The 12413-nt window shown below is 65.2% G+C and overlaps 1 protein-coding gene across 1 annotated transcript in view; it reads left to right on the forward strand.

The window, feature by feature from the left end:
* Positions 1 to 10837, forward strand: part of ADAMTSL2 (ADAMTS like 2) — a 28240-nt gene extending 17403 nt beyond the window's left edge. Inside the window, exons 11-18 of the mRNA XM_059658434.1 lie at positions 543 to 640; positions 4464 to 4590; positions 5562 to 5775; positions 6163 to 6318; positions 6819 to 6989; positions 7616 to 7792; positions 9350 to 9494; positions 10184 to 10837. Coding sequence (XP_059514417.1) covers positions 543 to 640; positions 4464 to 4590; positions 5562 to 5775; positions 6163 to 6318; positions 6819 to 6989; positions 7616 to 7792; positions 9350 to 9494; positions 10184 to 10302 — 1207 coding nt within the window. The 3' untranslated portion in view covers positions 10303 to 10837. The remainder of the gene's footprint in view (positions 1 to 542; positions 641 to 4463; positions 4591 to 5561; positions 5776 to 6162; positions 6319 to 6818; positions 6990 to 7615; positions 7793 to 9349; positions 9495 to 10183) is intronic.
* Positions 10838 to 12413: the final 1576 nt, after the last annotated feature.

A 12413-nucleotide genomic window follows, 5' to 3' on the forward strand; every position in this document is an offset into this window, starting at 1 on the left:
GAAGCGCGTGCCTTTCTCCTCGCAGAGCAGCCGGCAGACCTGGGCAGCGGCGGGCAGCGGCGTCTGGGGGGCCGCCACGCCCCCGTCTGCCGAGTTTTCTATTTTGATAATTGGAGGCGAATGGCTGGTGGCCCCATTCAATCGGAATCCTGGCGGGGGGCGGGGGGGGGGGGGGAAGGGGAGAGCCCAGGCACAGGCCCAGCACAGAGGTGCCTCGGACGCCCCGTCCTGGGGAGGGGAGGGGGGAGTTATGAGGCTGGCTTGGCCCACATTCTCCCCCCACCCCCGAACCCCACCCCCAAGGGAGCCGTGGCCAGCTCAGTGCAGGACGCTCGGACTAAGTCCCGTCCGCACCGCCCGTGGGTGCCCCAGCGTCTCCCTGGCCTAGACAGTGGGCGCTCTCACCCTAAGGGCTGGGGCGCTGCCTGGGGCTCAGGACAGGTTACTGTCCCTTAAAGGCACAGCCCCCCACGGTGAGGACCCCCGCCCCCACGTGAGAGCATCCAGGCTTCTCACCCCGTCTCTGTCGGCCTTGTTTCCAGGACCAGGCCCAAGGCCCGCAAGCAAGGCGTGAGCCCGGCGGACATGTACCGGTGGAAGCTCTCGTCGCACGAGCCCTGCAGCGCCACCTGCACCACAGGTACCGTCCGGGCTGCGGGCTGTGGGCTGCCGGCCGCCCACTTGCTCAGAGCCCCGCGCGCCCGCATCGCTGACCTGGGAGGTCGTCTCACGTGACGGGTTGGGGTGTGCCGCTCACTGCGGACCGAGGGCGAGGGGCGCGGGCCTCCTGGGCAGGATGCATCCCCCCAAGTGCTCCTCCTCGTTGTCATTCGTAGAGCAGACGTCCTTTTGGTTAAAAGGAAGACATCTGGGCGGTGAGGCCCTCACAGCAAACCTAGGAGGGGAACAGACCCACGTGGTCTAGGACCCAGGGCCGGGTTCAAGTTCCAGGGCCTCGTGCGGGGAGGAGGTGGGAGTGGGACTGAGACCCTTTGTGGCACCTGACAAGCGGGCACATGTAAGTGTTGGGCCGGGATTTGAACCCACATCTGTCTGCGCACTGGCTGGCCGCCCCCACACTGAGGCACGGGCCGCAGCCACCAGGGGCCGGGCTCCATCTGCGGCCAGCTCTGCCCCCTCCCCCGGGCGAGCTGCGAGGCCAGGGCCAGCAGATGTGGCAGGGAGGCCCGAGTGCCACCTGACCCACACCTGGGACCGCAGAGTTGGGTTTGGAGAACTGCTGGGTCCTGCCCGGGCCCTCCCCTCAGCCGATGCCCCTGCGCTCTGGCCAGCGAGGAGGACCAGGCCAGCAGCTGTGGTCCACCTCCTGCGGCCGTGGTTGGCATCTCGGGACATGGCCCGGGGGAGGAGCTGGCGAGGTGGCTTGCAGGGTTCGAAGGGGACACTGGTCCTTATGTTCGGCTCCTGGCTGGAATCTGGGGCCCTGCCTCCTGAGCAGGGCGGGGGGCACGCTGTTTGTCCCCTGACACCAGGAGGGCCAAGCCAGGCTTTTTTTTTTTAATCGTCACCCGAGGATATTTTTCTATTGATTTTTAGAGAGAGTGGAAGAGAGAGGGAAAGACAGAAATATCAATATGAGAGAAACACATTGATTGGTTGCCTTCTGCACGAGCCCTGACCAGGGTCCGGGCCTGGGAGGAGCTGCAACCGAGGTAGGTGCCCTTGACCGGAATCAAACCCAGGACCCTTCGGTCCGCAGGCCGACGCTCTATCCACTGAACCACACCGGCCAGGGCACAGGCCAGGCTTTGTGGGGCCAGCGAGCACTTGAGATGCACTGTCTGGTCGACCCCTGGCAAATGCTTACCCTCTGGGAGCCTGCGCTCTACCGGCAGAGCGGGCCGCACACCTGTCCACGGGGGTCAGGGGGGGGATGTGACGCGGGGGGGGGGGGGGTCCCTCGCCACCCCTCCCACACACTCTGCGCTCTGCGTCTGGCGCCCAGGACCGAGGCCGGCTCCTCCTAAGCCTGGTCTCACGGCACCGAGGCCGGGCCAGGTGCTGGGATGGCGACCCTCCCGTGGCACGTGCTGCCTGACTGTCTGCGGCCTGATGGACGCGCAGCAGGCCTCACTGGGGCCTCCCAGGCGGCCTCTGGGCAGTGAGGCGCATCTCCTGCCTCCCGGCTCAGCCACAGGCGCTGCCTCCTTTCCCTTAGAGACGCTCTGCTCTCCGCGGGGGTGGGAACGCGGGCGACCCGGATGGTGCTCTTCCTCTGAGTCCCAATGATTTCAAAAGGTTCCTCAGTCCCTCGCATCCCCGGGACCCAGGGGTGGCGGGAGGGGAGCCAGGGACCCCTAGCTCCATCTCCTCTGTTTCATGGTCCCCGATTTCAAGGCACAGGTCCCTGTCTAGGAAGGTTTGAGAGGCACTGTGCTCAAGACTGTGGCATGAAGAGGGGGCCCCCACGATTGGTACTCTGACTGTCCCGGCTTCTCGGGGACACTCCCATTTTGGGGACGAGCAAGCCGAGGCCTGGGAAGTCTGACAGTATTCACGTCACCTCACCAGGGGAGACTGAGTTGGGACTCGAATTCCAGTCTCTCTTGTTGGAGACCTGCCGGGCCCCCACTGGACGAGTGAATGAATAATCGGGCACTGGGCCAGGGTCTGCAGCTCCCCAGGCCGGGACTCCCTGGGCCCTGGAGCTGATGTCTGAGCCCTGGAGCAGTCCCAGCGGCCCTGGCCAGGGAGCCAGCACCCCCCCCCCCCCCCAGAGCCGGCTGCAGGCTGAGCAGCCCAGCGCGGGCAGAGGGGGCCAGTGCCTGCAGCCTGGCTGGTCCTCCACAGGAAGGAGAAAGAATCCCGGGTGGGCTGGTTGCCAGGCTGGTTCATTCGATCCTGGGCTGGGGCTTGGAGGCGGGAGTGCTGGCCTTCAGCACCGCAGGGAAGGGAGGGGGAGGGGCCGAGTTCTCAGGTATGGGCACATTGCCTCCTCCTGGGGGACTGGCCACCCAGAGGGAGGGGTTCCACTTCTCCATCATTCAGAAAGGCACCTGTCTCTCTCTCTCTCTCTCTCTCTCTCTCTCTCTCTCTCTCTCTCTCTCTCTCTCTCACACACACACACACACACACACACACAGTAACAACGACAATAGCAAACCTACCCCCACCCAGGCTGTCACCAATGCTGACTGCCACCCTGAGTCATCCTGACTCCTTGGCAGGGACCCACCACTGCTTCTGAGCGTGGCCTGTGTCCCAGCGGAGAGGAGGACAGAGCAACAGAGGGTGGAGGCGGGTCAAGGAATTAGCAATATGAGGTGAGAGACGGCCCTTCATGGGCCGTCCTCTGGGATTTGCAGAGTCCAGGGGAGCCCAGAAAGGAATACACGCACACACAGCACTGGAGACAGAAGGTTCCGGGGGGAGTGTGATGGGGACTGGAACACGCCACAGGAGGGCAGGGATCTGAGGGCTAATATAATATCTGGGGAGGCTGGAAAAGGCTGGAATAGTTAGATTTCTATTCCATATTCATCCACCAATCCACCCATCCACCAACCTATCCATCCATCCATCCATCCATCCATCCACCAAACTATCCATCCATCCATCCATGTATCCATCCACCAACCTATCCACCCATCCATCCATCCACCCACCCACCTACCCACCAACCTACTCACCCAACAATCTATCCATCCATCTACTCACCCAACAACCTATCCATCCATCCATCCATCCATCCATCCACCCACCAACTTATCCATCCATCCATCCACCAACCTATCCATCCGTCCACTTACCCAACAACCTATCCATCCATCCATCCATCCATCCATCCATCCATCCATCTATCCACCAACTTATCCATCTGTCCACCAACCTATCCATCCATCTACTTACCCAACAACCTATCCATCCATCCATCCATCCATTCATCCATCCATCATCCATCCATCCATCTATCCACCAACTTATCCATCTGTCCACCAACCTATCCATCCATCTACTTACCCAACAACCTATCCATCCATCTATCCATCCATCCATCCATCCATCCACCCACCAACTTATCCATCCATCCACCCACCAACCTATCCATCCATCTATCCATTCACCAACCTACTCACCCATTCACCCACCCACTCACCCATAGATGGGTAGTTGTTGCATGAATGGAAATCAGTGACACCCGGCTGCCGGTGCCTTTATAGAGGCCACTTTGAGTTTATGCAAAGCCCAGGGTTTGTGACACATGAACTGGGTGCCCAGCCTGGGTGGGCGGAGCGGGGTACAGAGAGAAGAGGTCAGACCCTGGGACACAGGCAGAGAGACTCGGATCCACAAAGCTGTCTTCGCTGAGCTCTCCTGTCATAGGTCTGTAAGCTGGTGACTGTCCTGTCGTCGCTGTAAACCAGGCGGCTGGGCTCTGAGCAGCCAGGTGGTCTCCAGGTGCGCACCTGTGGCTCACAGGCCTTCCCCTTTCCTGAACCCAGGGGTCATGTCCACCTACGCCACGTGCCTGCGCTACGATGGAATCCAGGTGGAGGACAACTACTGCGACGCCCTGACCCGCCCGGAGCCGGTCCAGGAGTTCTGTGCTGGGAGGGAGTGCCAGCCCAGGTACCGCCCCAGAGCCCCCACAGGGTGTGTGTTGGGTTGGGGGTCCGGCTCTGCCCAGAGGAGCCGAGGAGTCTGAATCCTGCTCCTTCCAGGGGGCTCTGTGGGCGGGGCCGGCGGGGAGGGGCCACACTGACCTGCCTGCCACGGTCCCTCTGCGCCCGCAGTGTCCTCTGTCACAGTGCTTTGCACACAGTAGGTGCTCAATCAGTGCCCTTCTCGGCAGCTGGAGAAACCTTTCTGAAGGTTACTCTGCCCCAGGTGACACCTGCCCAGGCTTCCTGGTGCACCTCGGGCTTTGTAAGCCCGGAGGGATTACGCCTCAAATTCCCTGTGATGAGGGGGAGGTCCCGTCCTTCTAGCCCCCAGGCCTCCTGTCCTGCCTCCTTGATGGTCAGAGATTGAGGCCTGGCCGTGCCCTCCTCCCAGCCACGCTCCTGGCGGGAGCTGGAGCAGCGGCCCAGATGAGCCCGAGGTACCAGCCTGCTGTCACCGGTCAGTGTAGGACCAGCAGACTGGCCTTGTCCCTGACTCTGCCACACGCCCTTTTCTCCTGGCCTGCTCCCCACGCCTGGGGGTCTCTGCTCCCCACGCCTGGGGGTCTCTGCTCCCCACCTCTGGGGGTCTCTGCTCCCACGCACACGCCCCGCCCCACTCTCACGCATGTAGCCCCGCCCGCTCCCACACACCTAGCGGAAGGCCAGGTGGGTGAGAGCAGGTAGAGGCAGCCCCCAGGCAGGCCAAGCCCCCGCTCCAGGTGCCCACCCGCACCCCACTTAGGTGTTTCCCCAGCTCGGGGTCCCCAGGCAGCAGCTCCACCGTGGGGCCTCGCCTGTGTCCTGTCTGGCTTGGCCCTTGCGGTTTGGGACCAGGCAGGGAGAGCAGGGGGCGCATTTTCTCGGGGTGCGGGGTTGCACGGGGGCGGGTGGTGGGGGGGAGGAAGTTGGGGTCACCGAGGACCGCCCCTCCGCCAGGTGGGAGACCAGCAGCTGGAGCGAGTGCTCGCGCACCTGCGGCGAGGGCTACCAGTTCCGCATCGTGCGCTGCTGGAAGATGCTGTCGCCCGGCTTCGACAGCTCCGTGTACAGCGACCTGTGCGAGGCGGCCGACGCCGTGCGGCCCGAGGAGCGCAAGATCTGCAAGAACTCGGCCTGCGGGCCGCAGTGGGAGATGTCCGAGTGGTCCGAGGTGCGCGCAGGGACGGGCGGGGCTGTGCGCGGGGGGCTGTGTGCGTGGGTGTGTGTGCGTGGGAGGGGCGGGGCTGTGTGCGTGGGGAGGGGCTGTGCGCGTGGGGGGCTGTGTGCGTGGGGGGGCGGGGCTGTGTGCGTGGGGGGGCGGGGCTGTGTGCGTGGGGGGCTGTGTGCGTGGGGAGGGCTGTGTGCGTGGGGGGCTGTGTGCGTGGGGAGGGCTGTGTGTGTGGGGGGCTGTGTGCATGGATGGGGGCTGTGTGCGTGGGGAGGGCTGTGTGCGTGGGGGGCTGTGTGCGTGGGGGGCTGTGTGCATGGGAGAGGCGGGGCGGGCGGGAGCGGGGCCTGGGCAGCAGGCAGTCCTGACCCACCCGCACCCGCTCCTCAGTGCCCGGCCAAGTGTGGGGAGCGCGGCGTGGTGACCAGGGACATCCGCTGCTCCGAGGACGAGAAGCTGTGCGACCCCAACACCAGGCCGAAGCGGGAGAAGGAGTGCATGGGGCCGCCCTGCGACCGCCAGTGGACCGTCTCCGACTGGGGGCCGGTGAGGCCTGGGCCCGGGGAGGGCGCCTCCGGGCCGGCCAGGGTCCTGGCGCTCTGCCTGGCTGTGCCCCGGGCTCCCCACTTCTCTGGCGTGAGGATGTGGGGGAGGAACTGGCCTTTCTCCTCGTTATCAAGAATCAAGGCCTTTATCCAAAACCAGGGGCCCATGGCCGTCGCTTTTATAACCCGCCGCCTGTCCCCCCCAATGTCTGTCCTTGTCTCTCTGGTCGGGAGAAAGATGCTCGGGGGCTCCCTGGGGTGCCCGCTGGGTGCCGGGCACACAGACGCCCACTTGGGGCGTGTAGGTGCGCTTTTCCGTGTGCTTTTCATCGAGCACGCAGCGTTCTGTAATTAGAACGGAAAGTGTGATTTAACATGTGGTTACCCTGGCAACAGCGCCCCATGCTGCGGGGAGGGGGGGGCGGTCCTCTCTCCGGGGAATGACGCCAGGGGCGCGGGGAGCGGCTGGGCCCTGACGCCGTCCCCGGGGTCCCCCTGCAGTGCAGCGGGAGCTGCGGCCCCGGCCGCATGATCAGACACGTGTACTGCAAGACCAGCGACGGGAGGGTGGTGCCCGAGTCGCAGTGCCAGATGGAGACCAAGCCGCTGGCCATCCACCCCTGCGGGGACAAGAACTGCCCTGCGCACTGGCTGGCCCAGGACTGGGAGCGGGTGAGCGCGCTGACCGCCTGGGGCCCTGGGGCCCTGGGGCTGAGGGCACGGGCTGAGGGCCAGGTGGTCAAAAGGAGGGCTTCCTTGTAGATGGTCACCCACGGGTCACTAGACATTAATCTGAAGTGGGAAAGGGCAAAAAAGGTAGGAAAACTCCTTAAGACTTCCCAGTCTCAGCAGGCAAATGCTCAGCGATGTGTGTGGATTGTCTCCCCCCGCCTGCCCCCTGCGCCCCCCCCCGCCCCCCCAGGCCCCCACATTCCTCATGTCGGGAGAACTGGCCGCTTGCGTCTGGCCCACAGGTCCTTGTTCCCATGGCCAACTTCAGGGTCACAACCTGCGGTGTCAGACCAGTTGCTCTCCACCAGCTGAGCCGTCTCAGGCGACTGCTAGGCGCCAAGTCATCTTGGGCCAAATGGTCATGAACCATTTTGTTTCAAAACAGCTGGTTTTCTGCTAAATTGCTCTTGATCAAACCCGTTTGGGGCCAAATGGTTGTCGACCAGAGTTCTCAGCCACTATGCCGCCCACCTCAGCCTTTCACCGGATCGCTGTAGACTAAGCCATGACCGCCGGAGCTGCCGGGCGGTGCTCAGGCCTCTGACCCCTCTGTTCCCTGGCCTCAGTGCAACACCACCTGTGGCCGAGGCGTGAAGAAGAGGCTGGTCCTGTGCATGGAGCTGACCAATGGGAAGCTGCAGATGCGCAGCGACCCCGAGTGCGGGCTGGCCACGAAGCCGCCCGAGGAGAGCATGTGCTTCGAGAGGCCCTGCTTCAAGTGGTACACCAGCCCGTGGTCTGAGGTGAGCACCCGCCCGCTGGCCCCTCTGAGGCCGCCCGGGGCCAGGCCCGAGGTCCGATCCCGTCTCGGTACCTCCTTTCCTGCCCAAGCCCCTCACATCCCCCTTGTCAGCCTCCATCATGGCTTCTGTCTTCAGAAAGCTGCTCAACTCTGCCACGTCAGCTGGCGCGAGAGCCACCTCTTCCAGGAAGCCTTCCTGGATCTCACCTCTGGGTTGCAGGGGCAACGCTGGTCCTGGGCCTTTCCTCGTCTGGGTCACTTCTGGCCTTGCATTGCAGCCTTTCAGTCATGCATTTCACAACAAACACTGTGCCTGACACTTGTCATGGAGCAGACAGAGGGCCCCTTAGGGCGTGTGGGCTGCGTCAGACAGCGCCCTGGCCCGGGACAGAGTCTAGGCAGGATGCAGGATCGGGTGCAGAGGCGGTGGGACATGCGCACGGGGGCAGAGGGAAGCCAGAGGAAGGGCAGCAGCTCCTGATCCTGGAGGAGACGTCAGCCAGGGGGACTAGGGGGGGCTAGTGGCTGTGGAGATCAGGACATGTCGGGGTGCAAGGGGCCCCCCCGAAATGGCTGGGTTCGGCTGGGCGGTGAGGGTGGGAAGGGCAGCAGGTGTGGCTGCTCTAGGGCTTGGGGTCCCCAGAAGCCATGCTGAACCTGCACCTTGAAAAGGACATGGGGCCTCAGCTGTGGGCGGGGAGGGCAGCTGTGGGCTGGGCAGGACCTGGGTTCCGTGCCCTCTCCCCCCAGTGCAGTGCTGTGCTGGGTGCCAACCCCAAAGGGAGGGGAGCCATGAACTTGAGGGGGGAGCCCAAAAGACAGCCTGGGTGCGCTGGGGGCAGGACACCCCTATATGCCATGACAGTGATTGGGGGAGGGGTGCCTGGTGCGGGCAGTGGGTGTGGGAGGCTCGGAAAGAGCTTGCTCCTCCAGCTGCTTCACCCTCCGTGGGGGCAGAGGAGTCGGTGCCGGAGGCTCCTTGGGCGCCCACCACGGCTGGCTGTCCTCTGCGCTCCGTGCCGAGCCAAGCCGCGTGCGGGCATGGCGGGCGGCGCTCCCCGCTAAGTCCCAGACAGGCCTGGGTGACGTGGGGTCAGCCGTGTGGGGGAGCGAGGGGGGCCGCACCTGCGGGCTGCTGGCAGGGGGAGGTGGGGGGAACGGGTCAGCAGCTGTCCCTGGCGTTTGGTAGCTCCGCGGGGTTTCCGAGGGCAACATCTGGACAGGGAGCCGCGGAGGGGGCTTGGGGAGGCCGTTCAGTGGGGCCACGGCAAACACGGCTCTTTACTGGGTGGAGAGCGGTGCTCTGGGTCCTGGTCCCGCGTCCTGGGCATCAAGGGACCCGGGAAAGCTAGTGGGGGGGATAGTTGAGAGAGGAGGCTCACCCCCTCCTGTGCACACAGGGAAACTGAGGCAGCACTGGGTGGGGTTGAGTACCGGTCTCCTGACTGCCAGCCATGCCCTTCCCTGCCCTCGTCACCCGAGCTCTGTGTGCCCCGCGTGAGCTGGGGCTCAGCAGCCGGTGGCGGCGGTGGGTCCCACGCCCTCTCTCCCCCGTCAGTGCACCAAGACCTGCGGGATGGGCGTGCGGATGCGCGACGTCAAGTGCTACCAGGGCACCGACATCGTCCGAGGCTGCGACCCGCTGGTGAAACCCGTGGGCAGACTGGCCTGTGACCTGCAGCCCTGCCCCACGGAGCCCCCAGGTGAGGGCCGTGGGCTCCCGAGGGGGGTGGGCAGAGCCAGGGCCGGGGATGTCGGCCGGGGGACCGGGCAGGGCGGGAGGCCCCCGGGGATGGCTGAGCCTGGCGGGAGGGGTGGGCGGGAGGGGCGGCAGGTGAGGCCTGACTGGTGTTCAGGGTCCCCAGGAGCCACGAGCGACCTGCACCTGGGAACAGCGTGGGCTCGGTAGGTGGGGGCAGCTGTGGGCAGGGCGGGGCCTCAGGGCTGGGCACGGCGAGGGGAGGGCGAGGGGCTGAACGTGTCTCTGGCTTGGGCACTGGGAAGGTGGACGAGCTGGGCTTCGAGGGGGCGCGGTGGGCCTCCCAGGGGTACTTTGGGGGTGAGGTCAGTGACTCCTCCAAGTCCTGCCCCTGGACATCTCCCTTCCCCCTGCGCAGGTCAAACCACTTGTGGGGACCCGTGTCGGTCCTGGGCCGGGGGGCAGGATTGGGTGGCAGAGAAATAGAGCCCGGGTGCCCGCCGTGGGCTGGGAGGCCCGATGCCCCTGAACCTGGAATGGGCACAGATGGGCCACCTGCCCACAGGTGCTCCGTCACCAGGGCCACCCTGTGCACACCTCATCCCCTCAGCTGGGGACGAGGTGGGCGGGTGGGCGGGCAGAGTGGCGGTCCTATCCTGATGCCCATGCCCCCCCCCCACGTCCCTTTCCCAGATGACAGCTGCCAGGACCAGCCAGGCACCAACTGTGCCCTGGCCATCAAGGTGAACCTGTGCAGCCACTGGTACTACAGCAAGGCGTGCTGCCGCTCCTGCCGGCCCCCCCACTCCTAGGCGGCTGCCTGAGACCCCGCGCCCCACCTGGGGCCCCACGGACACTCCCTGCTGGGCGCCGGGGGGCCGTGAAGATGTGAAACTGAGCCTCCGCTCTCCCCGGAAGGAGAGCCGGCGCCGTGGGCCTCCCCGACAGCGCCCCGCGTGGGCTATTGTTCCTAGGGCCTGAGCACCCAGCCCAGCACCCGGCTGCCCAGGGCCTGGCGCCCAGAGCCCAGAGGTGGAGGGGACCAGCCCTCCTGCCCCCCCCCCCCACCCTGAGCCTGCTCAGCCCTGGGAGGGCCCTGCCTGCCTCGGGGCGGGCAGAGGAGAGGGCAGGGCAGGCAGGAGGATGAGGGCCGCCTGGGATCCGCTCCTACGTAGATGACTCCTCCAGAGGCACTTCACCTCCCATCCTAGCACCCGCTGCCCCCCAGCCCAGCCCGCGCTCGGGGGGCCACCGCACTTTACGCCCGGGAAGAGGCACCTCACAGCACACCTGTCCGCCCTCCGCCAGCACCTGCACGTTAATAAAGTCTATTTATGGTGGCACCGGGCTCGCAGTGGCTCAGTCCGGCCGGGCTGCCCAGCGCACCCAGGAGGGTTTGCTGAGGCCTCGGGACAGGGGACAGGGCTGGGTGCAGTGGCTCCCAGGGGTGACAGAAGGTGACAGGGTGGGGAGCCCGCAGGCAGGAGAGTCAGGGGCACCAGGACTCGATGCTGGAGTCAGAATTGAGTCCAATTCTTGAGGCTGTTGATGGTGGGGACCTGGGGGTGGGAGACCTGGGGTGCCCGGAGGCGCCGAGTAAAACATGAGGGCCTGGAGGACCAGGGGAGCTGGGAGGGTCCTTGCAGGACGTGGCGGTGCTGGTGCTGGTGAGAACCCCGTGATCTGAGCCTCGGGGAGAAGTGTCCAGCTCGGGATGTGCTGGGCGGAGCAGAGGGCTGAGGCAGGCGGTGGGCCACCCTGAGCCCTTGGGAGATGCCCATCAGGACTGTGACCTCCTAGAACGGTTACTTAATCTGGACTTGGGGTGAAGGGACCCTGGAGGGCTCCCTGGAGGAGGTGACGTTTAGGCGGGTCCAACAGCAGGAGTGGCTCTCCCAGCGGAAAGGGTGGGGAAGTGTGGAGGAGGAAGCAGCTGGCGAAGGCCTCGAGGGAGAGACGGGGGTGTCCGGGATACCGAAAGTGATGTGGGTACTACAGCCAGGGGGGGCACAGGTGCCCACCCGCCGCAGGACAGCAAGACTGCGCAGGCCCAGGTGGCAGGATAGCAAGTGGCTGCCTCCCGGGATGTGGGGCCAGCGCAGGGGCCACACACAGTGTTGAGAGTGGCAAGATGGAGTGGCATTGAAGGCCCATGGGCTGGGCTTGCTCAAGGTCACTGGCTTGTTTCCAGTGGAGGTGAGTCACCGTGACCCAGTCTCCTGTCACTGACCCACTGTGCCCAGGGCTTCACCGGCGCCACCCTTCACTGGTCCTAAAGGCGACCGCAGTCTGTGCAGCCGTCACCCTTCCGTGCTACAGCTCAGACTAAGGCCCAGGTGACCCCGCTGTCACCCACGACCACGCTCCGGGAGCTCAGAGTCTAGGTCAATGGTCCCAGTCTTTCAAGATGGACACAGCCACCCGGGGAAACCCCAAAACGAACGTGGCTTGCTGCAGCCGCCCCTCTGGGCGGAGCCCTGACCCCGGGGCTGGACAGGAGAGGCCGGCTCCCCCACAGAGTTCCCGGGAGGGCGGGCTGGCCTGTCCCCGGCGCATGCGGGCGGCGGCGAGCTGTGCTGAAGTCGGGTTTATTGGCTTTCCGCTCCGCCCAGGGCCCCACAGCGGAGCCGAGGGGACACACGTGGGTGGTGCTTCTCATTCCACACTGGCCTCTGAATCCACGCAGAGGGCAGCCGCGCAGGACAGAGGAAAACGGGACAGGACAGCACAGGAAGCGCCCCTGCTGGCCCTCGCCCCCTCCCCCCGCCCCCCCCAAGCGAATGCATCGGAAACAAGGGTGTGGGGCTCCACAAAGGGAGGGGATGTGGGGGGGCTCTGGGAAGTCTGGAGTGTCTGAACTGAGGCAGGAGGAGAAAGGAAGAAGGGGGGAAAATCGAGAATGCTAAAAATAGTCTTGCCCGGC

This window comes from Myotis daubentonii, chromosome 11 (genome assembly GCF_963259705.1).
Source record: "Myotis daubentonii chromosome 11, mMyoDau2.1, whole genome shotgun sequence".
NCBI classification, from domain to species: domain Eukaryota; kingdom Metazoa; phylum Chordata; class Mammalia; order Chiroptera; family Vespertilionidae; genus Myotis; species Myotis daubentonii.